This window comes from Ylistrum balloti, unplaced genomic scaffold (genome assembly GCF_031769215.1).
Source record: "Ylistrum balloti isolate Yb309-2 unplaced genomic scaffold, AGI_CSIRO_Ybal_v1 Utg370092, whole genome shotgun sequence".
In the NCBI taxonomy this organism is placed as follows: domain Eukaryota; kingdom Metazoa; phylum Mollusca; class Bivalvia; order Pectinida; family Pectinidae; genus Ylistrum; species Ylistrum balloti.
This window is the reverse complement of record NW_026782123.1, coordinates 141,280-166,032: the sequence shown is the minus strand read 5'-3', so window position 1 is coordinate 166,032 and position 24,753 is coordinate 141,280. Positions and strand designations below refer to the sequence as shown.

General features: G+C 35.9%; 1 protein-coding gene across 1 annotated transcript in view; it reads right to left on the bottom strand.

The window, feature by feature from the left end:
- Positions 1 to 23,282, bottom strand: part of LOC132549961 (receptor-type tyrosine-protein phosphatase kappa-like) — a 72,902-nt gene extending 49,620 nt beyond the window's left edge. The window contains exons 1-2 of the mRNA XM_060213946.1: positions 23,070 to 23,282; positions 1,995 to 2,085 (exon numbers count right to left, since the gene is read on the bottom strand). Coding sequence (XP_060069929.1) covers positions 1,995 to 2,085; positions 23,070 to 23,282 — 304 coding nt within the window. The remainder of the gene's footprint in view (positions 1 to 1,994; positions 2,086 to 23,069) is intronic.
- Between the last annotated feature and the right edge of the window lie 1,471 nt (positions 23,283 to 24,753).

Here is a 24,753-nt window from a genome sequence, read left to right as displayed (position 1 = left end):
CAAGCTGGACAAGTTAACATTTAAGACAGTCTTAGATTTCAGATAGTTTACCAACTATTACACAAAAATCTGTATACCTGGTTACCACGGCATCAAAAATATCTGCTGAAGAAAAAAAGAACTGCCTGCACACTTACACATACCTTGTGCCTTTAAGTTACTGAGGTGGACAAATGATTGGACATAAGACTGCCTTAAATACCAGACACAGTTGATTTAAGCAATCAACCATTATCAAATCACACACACAAACTGATATTTATAAAACATTTTGGATGGACACTCCTTGTAGTTTTGACAAACGTATTGTGTGGAAAAGAAAACAAGAGGCCCATGGGCTTTAACGGTCATCTGACATAAAATACAAGATTTCAAATTTTGAACTTGAAAAGAAGTCGAAAATGTGTTTTCAAGATGGCAGTCATGTTGGATTTCGGACCAACCCGAAATTAACAAACTTTGGTCAGGATCATTTCACTATCATTTAGGTAAGTTTCAGCTCAATGAGACATGTACAACTTGAGAAAAAGTTGAAAATGTTTATGACGGACTTAGTATGACGTACGCTGGATGACGCCGGACAAAAGGCGATCGCAATAGGTCATCAGACCCTTCGGTCAGGTGACCTAAAAAAGGAGAGAACTATCTAAATTTTATAGTACAGAACAGATTGTATACATAGGGGTAGTAAATATTCACAGTGATCTACTGCTGCTAAACAAGGCCCTACAGTCCCTCATTAAACTGTCAAACCATGTCTACCTGGAAATATTCTATAAATAAATATACTCAAATGATTATCAAATTTCTGTCAAAATATGTTAAGTTACAGAAAATTACATCAATGGAGATCAATTTATATATTAAAAATAAATGTACTCAAGAATCGGCCCGACATTTTATATGTAGACGAGCCGTTAAGATTGGAATAATAATACTCAAGAAATCATAATTTTCACCCAAAAACATTTTTTTAGTAACTGATTTAACCAAAAAATAAACAAACATCCCATGTGAAAATTTTCAAATTGTATCAGAATGTGATTGTAATCCAATTTAAAACCAAAGTATCAGAAAATGGCTGTGTGCAGCAGCTGTGAAGACAAGGTTAGTAAGTGTTGAAGTTTTATGGATCGAGGAAGCTGTGTGATAACGTTACAGTAAAAAAAATGGCAAGCACATCTGATAAACCATACAAACTTAGAATGAAACTAAAATATCTTTGTCAATATTCGGGAGAACTTGCTGTCTATATATACTACATGTAACTGCTCCAGACATGAACAGCTACCATCAACCCCCCATACCATTCCCTTCCTGAGTACGTAATTAATCTTTAATTGTGTCTTCGTTGCTTTTAGATGAATTGATTCCAGGCCAGGTTCACCAATATAGCCGCACCTGAACCATACACAACAAGAACCAAGTGTGGGCATGCCGATACAGCTGTCAGCCCAAGTTTACATCACAAAGTGTCAACCCATTTGTATTATATACAAATACAACTCTACTGTCAACTTATATCAATGATACAGGATCGGTACTGAGGTAGAACATTCTATTTCCATAGTCAGTAAATAGTAGATTTCTATTTTTAAGCATTAGTGACCTTGACCTTTATGTTGGACAGCTGACACATTACCTTACTGATGTAAAAGTTCAGATATGTCATTATTATAGCTCTGTATATAGTAACTGAAATCACAACAGGAAGGGGAAAACTGATTTTTAACAACAGCGACTTTGATGCTGAAGAGTTCTTTGAAGCTGAACACATCCGAGATATTTTGGTATCAAACCCCAGTTGAAGTGTCATTAAAGTCAGATAAGATATTTTTATGAAGTATTAATGAACTAGAGAACATAAGGACACTGACATTAAATATTCTGTCCACATTAATATCAATGCACTTTACCGAGGGGATTTTACAGAAGTGTTTTCTGTAACATCCTGTTTGCTGTTTAACACTGTCAGTATCAAAATGTAAACTTACAGGGGACAACATCTTGGTTGACGTTCTTCAGAACATTTGCTGGCGTCATGGACACGGAATATGGATAGTCATCCTGATTACGAACAATGGCCTGAAACAACAAGAATAGCTCAGTGAAAAGGATTGAAATTGATAACTAGGAATAATTTAACATGTAGCTTATTGAAATGCAATTCGCAAATAAACAACAACATAACAAAACAACAAATGTTTGTTTTTGCTTTTTTTTTGATAGCCAAGAGTGTGCAAGAATGAAATGAAAATTTCTGAAGGAGATGTTTCCTTTACTGAATGGTAAAATGATGTCAGCTTTGAGTGTGCGTGATACATAGACTATGCTGACAATCAGATGAGAGCACGGAACTGTCTACAAAGCTAGTTCAATTCATCAAACTAATTGATCTGTGTGCATTGTTTCACCTACAGCAATAGCATGCTCTCAGATTCTTTTATGAACATTTCAAAAATAAATTTTTCAAAGAAAACGCTTACACATGAAATTTGACCATAATCATGTAAAAATGTTCACCTATTTCCCGATTACATCAAACTCCACACAAGTTATAAGTTTTCATATGAAATCTTGTTTACAATAAACTGTCTAATTATCTAATTAATGGTATAAAGTTACCCAAGGGATCAAGGAATTTTCCAAAACAGTAAGTTCATTGAAGTAACATTAAAATCTTTAAGCAATACAGAGAAAGTTAGAATGTGATAAAATCAATTAATGATAAAGTGAAAACAAGAGGCCTAATGGGCTTGCATCACTGACCTTTTCACAATACAAATTAATGCAAATCAATAACATTCAAAGTGGGTTGAAATGCTCTAAACCAATTTCAACAAGAGGTCCATGGTCCTTAACAGCCCTCTGACTGTAAAGACAGATATATAATACACTGAAACCAGTAGTAGTGACGAGACAGATATATAATACACTGAAACCAGTAGTAGTGACGAGACAGATATATAATACACTGGAACCAGTAGTAGTGATGAGACAGATATATAATACACTGGAACCAGTAGTAGTGACGAGACAGATATATAATACACTGGAACCAGTAGTAGTGATGAGACAGATATATAATACACTGGAACCAGTAGTAGTGACGAGACAGATATATAATACACTGAAACCAGTAGTAGTGACGAGACAGATATATAATACACTGGAACCAGTAGTAGTGACGAGACAGATATATAATACACTGGAACCAGTAGTAGTGACGAGACAGATATATAATACACTGGAACCAGTAGTAGTGATGAGACAGATATATAATACACTGGAACCAGTAGTAGTGACGAGACAGATATATAATACACTGGAACCAGTAGTAGTGACGAGACAGATATATAATACACTGGAACCAGTAGTAGTGACGAGACAGATATATAATACACTACACTATATAATACACTGGAACCAGTAGTAGTAGTGACGAGACAGATATATAATACACTGGAACCAGTAGTAGTGACGAGAGATATATAATACAGATATATATATAATACACTGGAACCAGTAGTAGTGACGAGACAGATATATAATACACTGGAACCAGTAGTAGTGACGAGACAGATATATAATACACTGGAACCAGTAGTAGTGACGAGACAGATATATAATACACTGGAACCACTAGTAGTGACGAGACAGATATATAATACACTGGAACCACTAGTAGTGACGAGACAGATATATAATACACTGGAACCAGTAGTAGTGACGAGACAGATATATAATACACTGGAACCAGTAGTAGTGACGAGACAGATATATAATACACTGGAACCAGTAGTAGTGACGAGACAGATATATAATACACTGGAACCAGTAGTAGTGACGAGAACCAAACAAGGTAGTCCATATCTTCAGACTTAATGAGATAAATCTCAATTAAATGACTTATTTTAAGCATTCATAGGAATATTTTTCATTTTAATGCTGATATAAAAGAAAAAAGGTTTTGAAACCTGAATGAATGCACATAGCACGTTCATGATACACTTACAGAATGAGACTGAACAATAGTCCTATCAATGCTCACAACTTATTTCTTAGATAGGTTTCAAGAACAAAAACAACACAAAAATTTGTAAATGTGATAACTGAATGACAGATTATTTCCTATAAAACATCACCGTGACTGACGCCTGACACGATGCGACATCAATGACAGCTAATTCTGGCCATTTTCAGTCATTCAAGATTAAAAAATGTGTGGGCCTGTTACATTTCACACAGAAATGTGTAAAAGTATGAAATAACATGTTTTTCCCTGATAAATCTGTTATTTATTCATTGTCTATGTACCATGTAAGTTATTTTAATATTTCTTGTCCAGTTTTTAGTTTACGTCATTGAATGCCAGTGATCCACACACCAGGTGAATGGAAACAGATATTCCATTTACTAACAACAGCATCAATGACACTGACGAATGCTCCCCAAATGATTTTATTGGATATGTAACTAAGCGCAATACTTGTATAATTAAGGGGTTTCAGGCCCTGAATTTGGTACAATGTACATCCTCTTAGTATGATCAATGTATCCACAAAGTATCATCATTCTAGTTTAAATGAAAGTTATGCTATCAACATGAAATTTTAACAAAGGGCAATAACTCTGTAATTAAGGAGTTGCAGGCCCTGAAATGGATGTACTTCACATCCTCCTAGTATGATGAATGTATAAATCATGTTTCATCATCCTAGATCAAATGCCAGCCAAGTTAAGCTCCAGACACAAAAATTTAACAAATCGGTAAAGATCTACAAACTCTGTAATAAGGGTTTGAGGCCCGACCATTGGTGTACTGCACATTGTCTTTGTACGTTCAATGAATCCACCAAGTTTCATTATCTTTCCTTAAATGAAAGCAAAGTTATGGCATGGACAAAAATTTTAACAAAGAACGATAACCCTGTAATTGACAAGTTATGGGCCCTGAATCAGATAAACTGCGCATCTTCCTAGTATGGCCAATGTATACACCATGTTTCATTATTCTAGTTTAAAAGTAAGCAATTTAAAGTTGTTTACTGGAAATTTTAACAAGGGCAATAACTCTGTGATTAAAGAGTTGCATGCCATGAATTTAATACACTACATGTTGTCTTAGTATGATCAATGTATATACCAAGTTTCATATTATGGATGTGAAATTGGTAAAGATCCACAATCAAGTAGAAGTTAAAATAAGATAATCATCTACTTTGTCAATTTCTATGAAGACTCTGACATCAATACAATAAAATAAACAAACAAAACAAACAGCGATCAGTTATTATGTAACTCCAAAGCAATACCATACAAACATTTCTACCCGTCAATGCATCTGTCTGTATTATAATACAATAACTTATTACTCATTTACATCTTCAGATTTTTTATAATAGATCAGTCATACGCTCTTTGGAGTTCTTTCAGATCCACATACTATTAATTTCACCTCTTGAGTAAATAGTATTACAATAAGAATGTAACCCAGATTTGATAGTACTTAGATTGGTGGTCGTAATTTTGAGGTGGTCGTTAGGTGAGGTTTCACTGTACTTAGATTGGTGGTCGTAATTTTGAGGTGGTCGTTAGGTGAGGTTTCACCGGACTTAAATTGGTGGTCGTAATTTTGAGGTGGTCGTTAGGTGAGGTTTCACTGCACTTAGATTGGTGGTCGTAATTTTGAGGTGGTCGTTAGGTGAGGTTTCACTGCACTTAGATTGGTGGTCGTAATTTTGAGGTGGTCGTTAGGTGAGGTTTCAAGGTGAGGTTTCACTGCACTTAGATTGGTGGTCGTAATTGGTGGTCGTAATTTTGAGGTGGTCGTTAGGTGAGGTTTCACTGCACTTAGATTGGTGGTCGTAATTTTGAGGTGGTCGTTAGGTGAGGTTTCACTGCACTTAGATTGGTGGTCGTAATTTTGAGGTGGTCGTTAGGTGAGGTTTCACTGAACTTAGATTAGTGGTCGTAATTTTGAGGTGGTTGTTAGGTGAGATTTCACTGTACTGAGATTGGTGGTCGTAATTTTGAGGTGGTCGTTAGGTGAGGTTTCACTGCACTTAGATTGGTGGTCGTAATTTTGAGGTGGTCGTTAGGTGAGGTTTCACTGAACTTAGATTAGTGGTTGTAATTTTGAGGTGGTTGTTAGGTGAGATTTCACTGTACTGAGATTGGTGGTCGTAATTTTGAGGTGGTCGTTAGGTGAGGTTTCACTGTACTTAGATTGGTGGTCGTAATTTTGAGGTGGTCGTTAGGTGAGGTTTCACCGGACTTAAATTGGTGGTTAGTAGTTTTGACAAATGCTTGTTTGAATAGCAAGATGAGCCAACAAGAAAACATTGTTACTATGGATTTTTTTTGTGAAGTTTAGGAATCCAATATAAATGAAGGATGTCTGTATCCTTATCATTAATAGGCAATCTAAACAATTGTAATACCAAAGCATGATTAGCCAGTATTTCACCTTAGAAAGATTGCATAATGTATGGTGAGGTTTCTTTTGTTAGCCAGGAAGCCTTGTTCTTTTTGTATACAGGAAATGTAATAATGTCTGCAGTGAAGGATCATGTTATTGACTGCCTTATCTGCAACACAATAACATACCTGTCATGTAAACCTTGAAGTGTGAATTATCATCAGGGTCTTGGAAAGGTGATCTGTGTTTTGTTTTCATTTTAGATTTCAAGCTGCATGTTGGACTGAATGGACTTAACCCACTCAGAAAGTTTATCCAGTGCAACATGGTTTTGCCTAAATCACATGTAAATGAGCACAAGAACTATGGATTCATGTCATAAGGGCCATGAGTCACACCTGGACACATGACGATCGTCACTGCCTTATTGACCAACTTTTTACATCTCATGAAATTGGCTAGTGCAATCAAACTATTAAAATTGGTTTTAAATCCTTTGTCACTTATTGGTTAGGTCCTTGTGTGAGTGAACGCCATGCCACAAAGTTTTCCAATAAACTGCTGAAACTTCCTGAAAGTAAGTCTTTTGTAAGCATACCAGGATCAATTACTCAGATTGTTTTCCAAAAGATACGATGAGGAAATAAGCAAACATGGACGGGAACTGACAATAAATTGCGTTTGTTTTCTTTCTTTTTAAGAATGACCCATGTGACAACAAACTGTAGCAGGTGAATGGTGTCATTACAAATGTCGCCATCTTTAAAATTTACGAAAATACATTTCCAATACAAAGCTTAAAATGCTAAAAATAACTGGTTTGAACTTAAAGTTTCCTAAAATGAAGTATAGATTAACTGAATAAAACAAATATCATACGTGCCCTGTTCAGTGGCTGCTGCTCATACGGGATGAAGATTGAAAGTTAATTTCATGATATCAGAATGTCACCTTTCTTATCTTTCTTAAAATCATTTATTACTTCAATTATCACAGGCACTGGTAAAGTGACAGTTAAATGCTCTCAAAATGGGTTTTTACCTATGCTAGGTTTCACGACCTCTGATTGGCCAGTAAAAATGACCAATATAACAGACAATAACCAAATGCTTAATGAAACCAAATTTCTTAACACATTGTATTAAAGTTGCAGGCCTTAATTATATGATGCTCCACTATGAAGTCTATACAGTAATGGATGGATGCATCATACAACATATAATATCAGCTGAAGCCTATACAGTAATGGATGGATGCATCATACAACATATAATATCAGCTGAAGCCTATACAGTAATGGATGGATGCATCATACAACATATAATATCAGCTGAAGTCTATACAGTAATGGATGGATGCATCATACAAAATATAATATCAGCTGAAGTCTATACAGTAATGGATGGATGCATCATACAACATATAATATCAGCTGAAGTCTATACAGTAATGGATGGATGCATCATACAACATATCAGCTGAAGATATGTAGGGTCACATGTCTGACCATGTGTAAACTCTGACACAATCAATAATGATAATTTATAATTTCAGGTTAGATATTTAAAAATGAATAAACACAAGTTAAGGAAAATCACTCTGTTTATGGGAAAAACAAAATTATATCTTTTTGTCTTTAACCAATTTCTGTGAGAAACTGTTAGTTAAGTGCATCAGAAAGTTTAGATTCAAAGGTTAAGGTGTTTGAAAAATAAGTCAACTGTTAATGTAATGTTCTGCTTATTATCACATTTTCCCCTGACAATTGGAACATGATATTAAGCGGTTTCCACTGTATTATGTTAAGGTAATCATATTAAAATTCTGGTGAACTTAGCAGCTATGAAACAGCCGAGAATAATAGCTCTATACACTCATCACTACAGTAAACTTAGCTCTCATTTGATACTGCATACAACTCCTATTGACTATTTAGTCAACACTGAGCCAAAATGGTCGTTACATGACAGATAAATCTTTGAACACAGTTGGAATCTAGTTTTAGGCACTAATTTACCAAGCCTGATTAACATATTACTAAGTTTTGCGGCCTTCAAATCCCAATTAGGTTTCAATAATTTAGCTCCAAATCCCTTGGCTCTGTGGGATAGTAATTACCTTGAGATATATAGTTTGACTAGTAGTTTCTGGTGAACCTCTTCGTTATTCACTTTAGTTGTAACTATGTAACTACATTCTGTATTCTTTTTCTCCTTTCAGAGAAATCAGGAATACACAGGTCATACTGAAACCTCTCATCAACTACATGGAAAATCAATGTGTTACACGGTAAGCTGAAATGTCTTTAAAATTGCTAGGAAATGGGACTGGTTCTGTCAAAATGTCACAAAAATAAACAGCTAAAAGTCTAAACATCAGGAAAAATGTTTGGCTCCTGCTAAAAAAGTTATTACTCAGAATACTCTGCTCATATCAAAGTGTCTAAATATATCTCCAGAAAGATTCGGACCATGTAACAAGAGGCCCATGGGCCTTAACAATCATCTGACTACAAACACTTTCACCAGGGAGAAGGGTTCTTTTTTCTACTTTGAATGAAATTATACTTAGAACCTGTTTTCCATGATGCAGATGGTAGTTTTGGTGAGGAGTAGGTAACTGTAACAAGTGTTATCTATTTTCTGACAGTGAAGTTGGAGCTCAATCCAACTGGTGAAACTTGAAAAGAAGTTTGAAATAGGTGTTGCACAGGAAAACCATGATTGTGCAATCATGTTACAAAATGGCCTCCCTGGTTTCGACAAGGTAAAAAAAATTATTAACAGTTCTACAGAAAAATTGTTACATTTGTACAAATAAATTGTTACAGTTCTACAGATAAATTGTTACAACTGTACAGATAAGTTGCTATATTTGTACAGATAAATTGTTACATTTGTACATATAAGTTGTTACAATTGTACAGATAAGTTGCTATATTTGTACAGATAAATTGTTACATTTGTACATATAAGTTGTTACAATTGTACAGATAAGTTGCTATATTTGTACAGATAAATTGTTACATTTGTACAGATAAATTGTTACAATTGTACATATAAGTTGTTACATTTGTACAGATAAATTGTTACATTTGTACAGATAAATTGTTACAATTGTACATATAAGTTGTTACAATTGTACAGATACGTTGCTATATTTGTACATATAAGTTGTTACAATTGTACAGATGAATTGTTACAATTGTACATATAAGTTGTTACATTTGTACAGATAAATTGTTACATTTGTACAGATAAATTGTTACAATTGTACATATAAGTTGTTACAATTGTTCAGATACATTGAAGGATGAATGTTACTGAGACAGATTATACAGGCCCACAAGACAGTTGATAATGCTATATAAAGATTCAGAAGACCATCTCACCTTCCTTGTCATGTATATCTTGTTTAATGTATTAATTACATCAAAAATTGATGCAGATTTCTTTGTCGATGCTGAAAATGGCATTGAAGAGTTGCCAGCCTGACTAAAATTAGTATCAGGCGTGTGATTGCTGCTGACTGGGTCTATATCATGTAAATTATAAATAAGGTTTTCAGGGGGCCTGCATATCTCTCTAATATGGGACAGTTGGGAAAATGGATATGTTGTTCATTATGTGGAAAAAAGAATATTGTTTATCAATGTAAGAAAGAAATGTAGGCATTTTTTATCAATGTGGAGAAAAAATATAGTTGTTGCTTAAGAATGTGGAAAAGGAATGTTGTATAACAGTCTACACAGGTGGTATACTACTGTATAATGTTGTATAACAACCTACACAGGTGGTATACTACTGTCTGTATAATGTTGTATAACAGCCTACACAGGTGGTATACTACTGTCTGTATAATGCTGTATAACAGCCTACACAGGTGGTATACTACTGTATAATGTTGTATAACAGTCTACACAGGTGGTATACTACTGTATAATGTTGTATAACAGCCTACACAGGTGGTATACTACTGTATAATGTTGTATAACAGCCTACACAGGTGGTATACTACTGTCTGTATAATGTTGTATAACAGCCTACACAGGTGGTATACTACTGTCTGTATAATGTTATATAACAGCCTACACAGGTGGTATACTACTGTCTGTATAATGTTGTATAACAGCCTACACAGGTGGTATACTACTGTCTGTATAATGTTTTATAACAGTCTACACAGGTGGTATACTACTGTATAATGTTGTATAACAGTCTACACAGGTGGTATACTACTGTATAATGTTGTATAACAGTCTACACATGTGGTATACTACTGTATAATGTTGTATAACAGCCTACACAGGTGGTATAATGTTGTATAACAGCCTACACAGGTGTATACTACTGTTAATGTTATATAACAGCCTACACAGGTGGTATACTACTGTCTGTATAATGTTGTATAACAGCCTACACAGGTGGTATACTACTGTATAATGTTGTATAACACAGGTGGTATACTACTGTCTGTATAATGTTGTATAACAGCCTACACAGGTGGTATACTACTGTATGTATAATGTTGTATAACAGCCTACACAGGTGGTATACTACTGTCTGTATAATGTTGTATAACAGTCTACACAGGTGGTATACTACTGTATAATGTTGTATAACAGCCTACACAGGTGGTATACTACTGTATAATGTTGTATAACAGCCTACACAGGTGGTATACTACTGTATAATGTTGTATAACAGCCTACACAGGTGGTATACTACTGTATAATGTTGTATAACAGTCTACACAGGTGGTATACTACTGTATAATGTTGTATAACAGTCTACACAGGTGGTATACTACTGTATAATGTTGTATAACAGTCTACACAGGTGGTATACTACTGTATAATGTTGTATAACAGCCTACACAGGTGGTATAACAGCCTACTGTGGTATACTGTATAATGTTGTATAACAGCCTACACAGGTGGTATACTACTGTATAATGTTGTATAACAGCCTACACAGGTGGTATACTACTGTATAATGTTGTATAACAGTCTACACAGGTGGTATACTACTGTATAATGTTGTATAACAGCCTACACAGGTGGTATACTACTGTATAATGTTGTATAACAGCCTACACATGTGGTATACTACTGTATAATGTTGTATAACAGCCTACACAGGTGGTATACTACTGTATAATGTTGTATAACAGTCTACACAGGTGGTATACTACTGTATAATGTTGTATAACAGTCTACACAGGTGGTATACTACTGTATAATGTTGTATAACAGCCTACACATGTGGTATACTACTGTATAATGTTGTATAACAGCCTACACAGGTGGTATACTACTGTCTGTATAATGTTGTATAACAGTCTACACAGGTGGTATACTACTGTATAATGTTGTATAACAGTTTACACAGGTGGTATACTACTGTCTGTATAATGTTGTATAACAGCCTACACAGGTGGTATACTACTGTATGTATAATGTTGTATAACAGCCTACACAGGTGGTATACTACTGTCTGTATAATGCTGTATAACAGCCTACACAGGTGGTATACTACTGTATAATGTTGTATAACAGTCTACACAGGTGGTATACTACTGTATAATGTTGTATAACAGCCTACACAGGTGGTATACTACTGTATAATGTTGTATAACAGCCTACACATGTGGTATACTACTGTATAATGTTGTATAACAGCCTACACAGGTGGTATACTACTGTCTGTATAATGTTGTATAACAGTCTACACAGGTGGTATACTACTGTATAATGTTGTATAACAGTTTACACAGGTGGTATACTACTGTCTGTATAATGTTGTATAACAGCCTACACAGGTGGTATACTACTGTATGTATAATGTTGTATAACAGCCTACACAGGTGGTATACTACTGTCTGTATAATGCTGTATAACAGTCTACACAGGTGGTATACTACTGTATAATGTTGTATAACAGTTTACACAGGTGGTATACTACTGTATAATGTTGTATAACAGTCTACACAGGTGGTATACTACTGTATAATGTTGTTTAACAGTCTACACAGGTGGTATACTACTGTCTGTGTAATGATATTTACTTCCTACAATGTGTCATCCTCTCCATTGTGTAGCTGCATTCTCTGCTGTACCAGGTGAACTTGACTAGTAGTATTGACTGGTATCTTTAGTCATCAACACAGAGCTGCTGGGATCAAGTTTAATGCTAACACAAAAATAGAAGTCTGCATAAAAAAGTGAATATTTCACAGGTCTAGTCTTCTAAGATGTGATGTACACAGTCGTTTAGTCTCACCCTTTATCTATTCATGGGAAAAGTGAGCAAGTGTGACAGTTTCATTTCTTATATCTCAGTCTGGAAGTGGTAGATGGAAGATGATAGGGACACTCTAAGATTGGTAGTGATGTTATCAGTAAATGATAGAGAGATTGCTTAGTTTGGTAATGGTGGACAGGAAGTGACATAGGGACTCCTTAGTTGGGTAATAGTGGACAAGAAGTGACATTGGTACTTCTGAGTTTGGTAATGGTGGACAGGAAGTGACACAGGTACTCCTTAGTTTGGTAATGGTGGACAGGAAGTGACATAGGTACTCCTGAATTTGATAATGGTGGACAGGAAGTGACACAGGTACTCCTTAGTTTGGTAATGGTGGACAGGAAGTGATAATGGAGTTTGGTAATGGTGGACAGGAAGTGATACAGGTACTCCTTAGTTTGGTAATGGTGGACAGGAAGTGACATAGGTACTCATGAGTTTGGTAATGGTGGACAGGAAGTGACATAGGTACTCCTTAGTTTGGTAATGGTGGGCAGGAAGTGACATAGGTACTCATGAGTTTGGTAATGGTGGACAGGAAGTGATACAGGTACTCCTTAGTTTGGTAATGGTGGACAGGAAGTGACATAGGTACTCATGAGTTTGGTAATGGTGGACAGGAAGTGACATAGGTACTCCTTAGTTTGGTAATGGTGGGCAGGAAGTGACATAGGTACTCATGAGTTTGGTAATGGTGGACAGGAAGTGACATAGGTTCCAGAATCAAACATGCACAAGAGACCAAAGGGAACCTACATGTCAGTTTTGTAAATAATCAATACTTTACTTGTAAACATCATCCACAATGCTTTTCCAATCAGTCCATAAATACACAATGAACAGCTAGGGGTCAAAGGTTACATACACATGAAATTTGAGGTAAACAATCCTGTGTTTGTCAAGAAAAAGGGATTACTATATATTGTATTTCCTGGATTAAAAGACGCACCTTTGTTTCTCGCTAGTCAGGCATGCGGCTTTTATGTAGACGAAAAAAGTTGGCAGAATGAAAAGAAAAAAAACTCGGGAAGCATACCAGTACACCAGTTAGAGACAGTATACTCCTTTAACATTAGAGGCCACCTGTCGACCATTTTATTGTCTGTCATTATTGTGCCGAATGCGACAACACGGCACCTGTCATAACTTTCTTGCCATGTAAAACTGATTTTACAAGTACCTATCTGTCAATGTTTTGTGACTGAAACAGGACGTTTAGAACCACCATTTGCAATCGTACACAGGATGATTTGAAAACTCTTGTGGATTTATTTAATCATAACCCTAACACTTTTAAAGGTATGTTCTTCCCAAGTAAGGATTTTATAAGATGTTTTTTGAGAAATTTGTACAAAAGCATCTACTTGTGTTCTTATGAAAATCGCACAATTGTATTTCCCACAAAAATCAACTGTCACAATTTATTGGAGGTTATTCCATTTACATTTTCCATTTAATGTCACAATAGGTTTGCACCTGTGTAATACATGGTAAACAAATGAAAAGGTTGACTCCCAGGGAGACACTTTAACAAATTTGACGGGGACAATGTCTTTTACTGATATACCTACCGTCTCACGGCTGCTTAAATCTGACATCAGTTTTGTTTTGCAGCTTTGCTTTCAAAATGATCTGGTAATGAATGCGCCATATTAACACATTCTAATTTCACACTGGTCAGGGGGGGTTTGCATTAATTTCACCTGTCTGATGGGATCACAGGAAGGATATTTCAATGCTTATAATAATTGAATAGTCATAAGAGATACATTAAAAATGAATCGAGCAACAAAATATCTATGCAAGTCCCCCTAAAGAAATGGTAAAAAGAATTAAGGACAGAGGAACAGAGATATAAGACTATCTTAACATCCCAGGACAGTGGGCTGTAAGGTGATAATTCCTTCATCCAAACAAAAGATAAAGAGGTTTACTCCCTCACTATTGGACTAATAGAACCCATCCCTTTCCCTCTCTGAAGGGGACTATTTTGGACTAATAGAACCTAACCCTTTTGCCTCTATGAAGGGAACTATTTTGGACTAATAGAACCTAACCCTTTTGCCTCTATGAAGGGAACTATTTTGGACTAATAGAACCTAACCCTTTGCCTCTATGAAGGGGACTATTTTGGACTAATGGCACCTAGCCCCTCTACCTTCAAGGATGACCCCTGGTTTACATCAAACTGAATCCTGTCTACCCACTGTGATGATTCACAGCCCAATTTTGGACAAAGTCATCCATACAGAAGAATTTTAAAGGACTCCATCCTTCAGGCTCGAGGCCAAGACTAATCATTTACACACAATTCTTTTGGCATCCAGATTGATATTTCTGACCTAATCTGATCTAAATATTATCATCCCAAAAGAAAGAGGTCAAAATAGATAATGTCCCGTCATGTTCACATAAGTATATGGATTTTAAGGCTGTTCCTCTATTTCCTAGTGCAGGACTTCTTCCTTCACCACTGAGATCCACACAGCTAACTACAGATTTATAGGGATAATTTACTGTTGCACACCTCGAAAACTTTTTAACATATAAAAACATGCCAAAACTGTATAAAACTTGTGATGTAGAATGTTGATCTAATATTGCAATGACACTGTGAAGAAAAGTAATCAAGATGAGGTTTTGATTTTGGTGATTGGGCAGCAAGCCTTATTTGGTAACCAATTGATTAACACTTGACAGCTGTGTGGATGCAGAGATATTTCTAATTTTATTCAGAGTACTGGTTTTTGCGGTCACTGGCCATGAAGAACCAATAACACCAGATGTTCCAAACATCAGACACATGCCAGAAAAAACACTCTCCAGGGTTAACAGGGTCTTTAGTCGGGATGAGTTGACGCACGAGACTCGCCGTCCAGCAGACTGTCGTCAACCTGTATTTATGGTTTCACATAGAAATATATATAATAATACTGTTGATGAAATAAGTAGTGTCAGACTTGGGTGTCCCCTCTCAGACATAAGGTCCTAACAACCACTTAAAGCATGGCCCTTTTTACTGACATTTGTCTCCACTGTCCACATTAGGTGACAGCATGGACATAATATACATGTAAATCCATTTTGGAATGATTTACTGGGTTTCACAACCATGATAATTTTGTTTTAGCAATAATGTGATGGCCCGTCTGCTTAAGAATCAGACAAAGAGCTTGGAGGCAAGTATGATATCACCTAACGACAAAAACCATTTTGGGAACAGACAAAACTGGCGAGAATTGGGGGGGGGAGACAAGTGAGTTAATGCAGTATAGCACCTAACCAGGTTACTTATTAACTACACAATACACAATGGATTACAAGCTCTACCTTACAGAGATACAGCTATATCTAGCTACACATATTATTATAATAATCTTAACTTTAACAATATTAGCATTGATTGAAAAATCCTGGAGTACTTTTGAAAGAATTCATAATCATTGGTTTCAATTCAAAATCTCCGGAAGAGGTTGTGTGATTTTTCACTCCCCTAACCCCCCAACCCCTACTGAGACATGACCTAGCCTCACATAAGTTTCTGGGAATTTTACCTTGTATATGATGAAAAGTACATATATCAAGTTACAAAACATCTTTCAAACCAAATCCGAGTCTGAGAGAGCCTGAAGGCCAACACTGAATCATAGAATTATTTGTCATCTTAAACTTTCTACAGAGAGGAAAATATCTTTTTAACCATCAGCATACAAACAGCTTCTACAGAGAGGAAAATATCTTTTTAACCATCAGCATACAAACAGCTTCTACAGAGAGGAAAATATCTTTTTAACCATCAGCATACAAACAGCTTCTACAGAGAGGAAAATATCTTTTTAACCATCAGCATACAAACAGCTTCTACAGAGAGGAAAATATCTTTTTAACCATCAGCATACAAACAGCTTCTACAGAGAGGAAAATATCTTTTTAACCATTAGCATACACACAGCTTCCAAACAAATCTATATGCTTAAATGATTTTATTTTTCTATTAAATCTTGATCATTTTAAAATGTTCAACAAAATGTTCCCTGACTGTGTTACAAACAAAATGATCCCTGACTGTGTTACAAACAAAATGATCCCTGACTGTGTTACCCTGACTGTGTTACAAACAAAATGATCCCTGACTGTGTTACAAACAAAATGATCCCTTACTGTGTTACAAACAAAATGTTCCCTGACTGTGTTACAAACAAAATGTTCCCTGACTGTGTTACAAACAAAATGATCCCTGACTGTGTTACAAACAAAATGATCCCTGACTGTGTTACAAACAAAATGATCGCTGACTGTGTTACAAACAAAATGATCCCTGACTGTGTTACCCTGACTGTGTTACAAACAAAATGATCCCTGACTGTGTTACCCTGACTGTGTTACAAACAAAATGATCCCTGACTGTGTTACAAACAAAATGATCGCTGACTGTGTTACAAACAAAATGATCCCTGACTGTGTTACCCTGACTGTGAAAAAAACAAAATGATCTCTGACTGTGTTACCCTGACTGTGTTACAAACAAAATGTTCCCTGACTGTGTTACCCTGACTGTGTTACAAACAAAATGTTCCCTGACTGTGTTACCCTGACTGTGTTACAAACAAAATGATCCCTGACTGTGTTACCCTGACTGTGTTACAAACAAAATGATCCCTGACTGTGTTACAAACAAAATGATCCCTGACTGTGTTACCCTGACTGTGTTACAAACAAAATGATCCCTGACTGTGTTACCCTGACTGTGTTACAAACAAAATGATCCCTGACTGTGTTACAAACAAAATGATCGATGACTGTGTTACAAACAAAATGATCCCTGACTGTGTTACCCTGACTGTGTTACAAACAAAATGATCCCTGACTGTGTTACAAACAAAATGATCCCTGACTGTGTTACAAACAAAATGATCGCTGACTGTGTTACAAACAAAATGATCCCTGACTGTGTTACCCTGACTGTGTTACAAACAAAATGATCGCTGACTGTGTTACAAACAAAATGATCCCTGACTGTGTTACCCTGACTGTGTTACAAACAAAATGATCCCTGACTGTGTTACAAACAAAATGATCCCTGACTGTGTTACCCTGACTGTGTTACAAACAAAATGATCGCTGACTGTGTTACCCTGACTGTGTTACAAACAAAATGATCCCTGACTGTGTTACCCTGACTGTGTTACAAACAAAATGATCCCTGACTGTGTTACCCTGACTGTGTTACAAACAAAATGATCCCTGACTGTGTTACAAACAAAATGATCGCTGACTGTGTTACCCTGACTGTGTTACAAACAAAATGATCCCTGACTGTGTTACCCTGACTGTGTTACAAACAAAATGATCCCTGACTGTGTTACCCTGACTGTGTTACAAACAAAATGATCCCTGACTGTGTTACCCTGACTGTGTTACAAACAAAATGATCCCTGACTGTGTTACCCTGACTGTGTTACAAACAAAATGATCCCTGACTGTGTTACAAACAAAATGATCGCTGACTGTGTTACAAACAAAATGATCCCTGACTGTTACCCTGACTGTGTTACAAACAAAATGATCCCTGACTGTGTTACAAACAAAATGATCCCTGACTGTGTTACCCTGACTGTGTTACAAACAAAATGATCCCTGACTGTGTTACAAACAAAATGATCCCTGACTGTGTTACCCTGACTGTGTTACAAACAAAATGATCCCTGACTGTGTTACAAACAAAATGATCGCTGACTGTGTTACAAACAAAATGATCCCTGACTGTGTTACAAACAAAATGATCCCTGACTGTGTTACAAACAAATTACATACAAAGCAAGACAGCAACACTTGAGCAGTAGGTAACTGGCATCGGAATTTGTAGATCTTAGTTTTTGTATGTGACGCAAGAAATAACAATAGATGTGAAAGTGTTTTGTAATCTTTTACAAGAATTCCCTAATGTGTTCAGAAATAAAATCAAACCTTAGATATAGCTTTGATGCAAAAACTATAGACACTTTATAGAATGAACTAAAAAAATTCCATATAAGGAAAATTAATTGAGAGTGTGCAACATCTACAGCGTCAATATCTATGTTGTATGCTGTTATTTTGGTCTTTTTAGTCCTATAACTATTGTTTTTGTTGTGTAAAATAGATTTATGTGAGATTTGGTCGGGGATGTTGTAATACTCACATTATCATCTCACACTGTGGGAATGACACCTACTGACAGATTCAGAGGCTGGAAACTGATGTTATAGGAAAATGACAAGTTATTCAGGGAGCTGAGTTAGGATCTTACCCAAGCATTCCCCTGTCTGACTTCTAATGAAAAACTGTAAATTTTCATAAAAGACCCATCTCATTTTGACATTTGAATATGATTATAGAATATTGGGTCTTTGTCTAAAAGATTAAGATTTGAATCCAAAATACTGAGGTAAAACCTGTGGAATTAAGTGAGTGCCATTTCTCTTCATCATTGATTTTACAATGCAGAGTTTTGGAATTTCACTGGGACTAAAACAGGATGCTTGTATGATCATAAAACTTACATTTTGGCTAGTCTGATGGGAGATGAGAGCACCAAGATTCTAATCGATATGAATATATTCATGATTCTGTCAAATGTGAAGCCTTCAATTTCACAAATTTCAAATAGGAAGTCCATTTTACATGTGAAACTTAAGCACTTTATACTGTCTGAAATCCACACAGATGGTCTACACCCACTCAGCTGTCTAGTCAATATCTCCACCACTGAAAACCTGTAAGTCCTCTAGTCAAAGAGCACTAACTTATTGTGAAGGGAGCTGCTCTTAAACAAATCACTAAAATGAGGATAAAGATTTTAAGTTATTCTGCGAAAGCATTCAACAAGATTACTTTTTCTAATGTGACAAAGAAGCAATCTAACATCTTGTCTAAGCTGACCACTAAGTATTCTGACAACCTGTCTAATCTGACCACTAAGTATTCTGACAGCATCTTGTCTAAGCTGACCACTAAGTATTCTGACAACAACCTGTCTAATCCGACCACTAAGTATTCTGACAACCCCTCTAATCTGACCACAAAGTATTCTGACAACCTGTCTAATCTGACCACTAAGTATTCTGACAACCCCTCTAATCTGACCACAAAGTATTCTGCCAACCTGTCCAATCTGACCACAAAGCATTCTGACAACCTGTCTAATCTGAACACAAAGTATTCTGACAACCTGTCTAATCTGAACACAAAGTATTCTGACAACCTGTCTAATCTGACCACAAAGTATTCTGACAACATCTTGTCTAAGCTGACCACTAAGTATTCTGACAACCTGTCTAATCCGACCACTAAGTATTCTGACAGCATCTTGTCTAAGCTGACCACTAAGTATTCTGACAACAACCTGTCTAATCCGACCACTAAGTATTCTGACAACCTGTCTAATCTGACCACAAAGCATTCTGACAACCTGTCTAATCTGACCACAAAGTATTCTGACAACCTGTCTAATCTGACCACTAAGTATTCTGACAACCTGTCTAATCTGACCACTAAGTATTCTGACAACATCTTGTCTAAGCTGACCACTAAGTATTCTGACAACCTGTCTAATCCAACCACAAAGTATTCTGACAACCTGTCTAATCTGACCACTCAGTATTCTGACAACCTGTCTTATTTGACCACAAAGTATTCTGACAACCTGTCTAATCTGACCACTCAGTATTCTGACAACCTGTCTAATTTGACCACAAAGTATTCTGACAACCTGTTTAATCTGACCACTAAGTATTCTGACAACAACCTGTTTAATCTGACCACTAAGTACTGTTATAACATCCTGTCTAATCTGACCACTAAGTATACTAACAACCTGTCTAATCTAACCACAAAGTATTTTGACAACCTGTCTAATCTGACCACTAACTATTCTGATAACCTGTATAATCTGACACTTGTACAATCTGACATCATGTATTATTATCAATGTTCAACACTGATGCTTATGGAGAACTGGAAGTTGAATTTCCAGACAAGGTTTAATTATTACATTCACTGATCACTACATACTACTGACAGAATTTTTATCACCATGTAGGTTAATGACCAGAACTTCATATGTTTGAAATTTCAAGGCCTTTGATCTTGCAGAACTTGATAACAAAATTTTCAAAGTTTGTGATCCAAAAAAGCAATTTTCAAATTAAACCCCTACCAAAAACCAGAAGTTGAATTTTCAGAGAAGGTTTGATCATTACATTCAACAGCAATTGATCACAGTATGCTAAAAACAAAATTTCTTCATCATCTGCCTCTGGCATTGTGAAAAATGACATAACTGACCACTGTGACCTTAAAATTGGGCCAAAGTCATTGATATTTACTAACTTGAGTGACAATGTTGTAAACATCTTGAGAATAAAATATCTTGCCTCAGGCCTTGTAGAATTAGAGAAGAAAGTTTTGAAAGATTGTTTCAGAAAATTACAAATTTGAACTTTGACTACTAATGATAAACCAGAAGTGGACATTTTACAAAAAATGTATCCTGAGACATGTTATTTATTTATTATTTTACAGAATATATCCAAAGATAAACACAATATATTCAGCCATTAATGAGTTATAGCAATTAAGGCAAAATCAGATATTACCTCATAGCACCATTTTGTTTTTCTGATGAAGTCAAAATATCACTAAATATTAGAGAAAAACTGGGGAACTTTCCCAATAACAAGTAAACGTAGCAGAAGTAATTGAAAATAAGTTTGATCAATATGCCAGTATTTTAAAGATAAAAGGAAATTTTCAAAAGTTATTATCATGACATTTTAACGACCAAAACACATAAAAGGTCATTAGAGCCATCAACCAGTAAAACACACAGCAATCCAAAAGAAAATAACGACAAACAAACTAAAACGTAAAAGACAAATATTAAAAATCTTCATTGTGTATATTATCACAAAAGATCAAAATGGTTCGTCATAGTCTATTATATAGACCAACATCTTTCAGGTAACCTAGAATTTTACAAATCTCAACAGTTTCAAAAAGGGTCTTTGGACTCACAACGTTATGATAAAAAAAATTTCTTGTTGTAGGTGAAGTCTTAAAAGCTCCGAAAGCGAGTCTCAGAACCTGGTGATGAACAGCGTCTAATAATTTGAGATATGAAGGTCTAGCAGATCCATACACAATGGAACCATAGTCTAATTTTGATCTGATAAGAGCTGTATAAATTCTTAGCTAAATTTTTCTTTTTTTTTTGGTTTGCTCAACAACCGGAATGGGTACACCACAAAGAGAGAGATTTGGATAGTTGTGTTGTTTCCAAATTTGACAAAAAAGCATACAAACTGTTTTTGATTGTGAAAATTTAAATCCATTTTCATCTGCCAAAATTTGTAGTCGATTCAAACATTGCTGTAGTTGTCTTTCGACGGTATTCATATGCTTAGATCGATAGCATATAATGAAATCATCAAAATAAAGAGTGTCCTCCATTGAAGGGGAGAATGTTTTGACAATACTGTTCATCTAAAGTCCAAAAAATGTAACCAAGAGAATGCTGCCTTGTGGTACACCCATTTCCTGCTAATGAACATCAGAAAGGGTCATTCCATTCTGGACTTGAAATACTCTATCTGATGGCATCGAACATTAACAGTAAATGCTTCAAAAAATCTTCAAAACTACATTCTGCATCCAATGGTGACAGAAGTTCTCAAAAGAAACAACAAAAGAAGGGAAAAGTTATTTGTTACTTTTGACCTAAAGCAGGCTTTATCTGACATATTTTGTATTAACATGTTATGAAAAAAGATAGATATGGAAATTATCTACAAATAATATAATTGCACAAACATTGTGCAAAAAAATTTGTACAATCAAGGATTTAATATGACATCATGGAGGCAATATTGGATTTATGACCTATTTAAAAATGTTACAATTTCAGATATATACATACAACATAATAAATTGACTATAAACAGATGTCGTACAGGTCAAAAATGAAAAGTCCATAAATTTCAGAAGAAAAATGATAAGAAGAAGAAACAATAGGTCTTTGCACCAGTTGGTGGAAAGCCCAAAAAAGTAACACAAAAAGAAAACAATGATAAAATGCTTTACTAATAAAATTGTTTCTTCTTTTTATTGCATAAGCTGTCAAATGAAACATTTGACTGTGAAACCTTGACCACTGACCACCATAGTATGGTAAGGTACTATCTAGTTTACAGGTTATCACAGTATATTACTACTTCCATGCTATGGACAGTGGGTGTATGCTTCCATAAAGATGTAGAGGTATGAACGAGAAAAAAAAGGTGAGAAATGAGATTTGGCATACTTACTCTGACTTCAATGTTGAGGTATTTGTCCGATTTTTTCTGTTTGAGTCTTTGAAGAAAATTCTCAGCCATGATAGGGTCTCTTTTGACGGCAGTCACAGCTTTCTCCTCCCGATCTGAATTGGAAACATCGAACCCTAGTGCGGATCTGAGATTGTTTATACGTCGGGTTAACGCCACCAATAGCTGTTTACCCATGTCCCCTGCTTCACTCATTAAGCTTCACATTGAAACATAAAGGTTAAAAAAATACCTCACTGAAATTTCAGCAAAATACCCCTGAATAATCAAGAAAGTATTTGAGAGACTGTGTTTACGGACAGCCACGTGATTGTAGGGAGCTGCGACTCCCTCCACGACACAGCCATGGTTTATACAAAATTTTCTATTTATAGAACAGTTTGAAAACCAAAATCTAAATGTTGTCACATGATTTCTGTATAATATCATATCTTATAGCTGTCTATACTGTGTAACCGAACTGTTACACATGGACACATTGTGCTCCAGTCAGGTGTCACTAAATTTCTGTCTTGTCAGTACAATAATCGACAGCTGTTATCACATAATACTATTAGTTACGGTACATGACCCTCTGTCTTGTTGTGATGCACAATGGTAACCTGCTCTCACTGATAATCCATTCCTGAATCACAATTCCTGAGTGAAGTACTACCTTCACTATTAATAGTTGGTACGTTAAAACATGTACATAGATGTGGTGATGAAACTGCTGTGCTGGCTACAGTAGGTCCCTGAGATCACGTAATTACACTGGGACATCAGACATGTGACACAGGAAAGTCAACATGGATATAGGGTGAATTTTCTGGAGCTGACAATTGATTGTGGAGTGTAGGTAGCACACTGACGGGATAACTGGCCACCGATATTGATGTTACAGTAACAATAGACCACCGTGACATTTATATATAGCTCAGCTCCCATCCGATACCACCACAAATCAATCATTCATGCTCATTAGTATAACTATTCCATGGTACATATATACAATGATATATGGCAGTATTTAAAGGCAGTTGCATGTAGACTTACCAGGTGTTACTATAGAGGTACAGGGTGTTACTGTAGAGGTACAGGGTGTTACTGTAGAGGTAAAGGGTGTTACTATATATGTACAGGGTGTTACTATATATGTACAGGGTGTTTCTATAGAGGTACAGGGTGTTACTATATATGTACAGGTGTTACTGTAGAGGTACAAGGTGTTACATGTAGAGGTACAGGTTGTAACGGTAGAGGTACAGGGTGTTACATGTAGAGGTACAGGGTGTTACAGTAGAGGTACAGGGTGTTACTAAATATGTACAGGGTGTTACTATATATGTATAGGGTGTTACTAAAGAGGTACAGGTGGTATTATAGAGGTACAGAGTGTTACTAAAGAGTTACAAGGTGTTACTATAGAGGCACAGGATGTTACAGTAGAGGTACAAGGTGTTACTGTAGAGGTACAGGGTGTTACAGTAGAGGTACAGGGTGTTACTATAGAGTAACAGGGTGTTACTATAGAGGTACAGGGTGTAACTGTAGAGGTATATGGTGTTACTGTAGAGATAAAGGGTGTTACCTGTATAGGTACAGGGTGTTACCTGTAAATGTACAGGGTGTTACTGTAGAGGTACAGGGTGTTACAGTAGAGGTACAGGGTGTTACTATAGAGTTA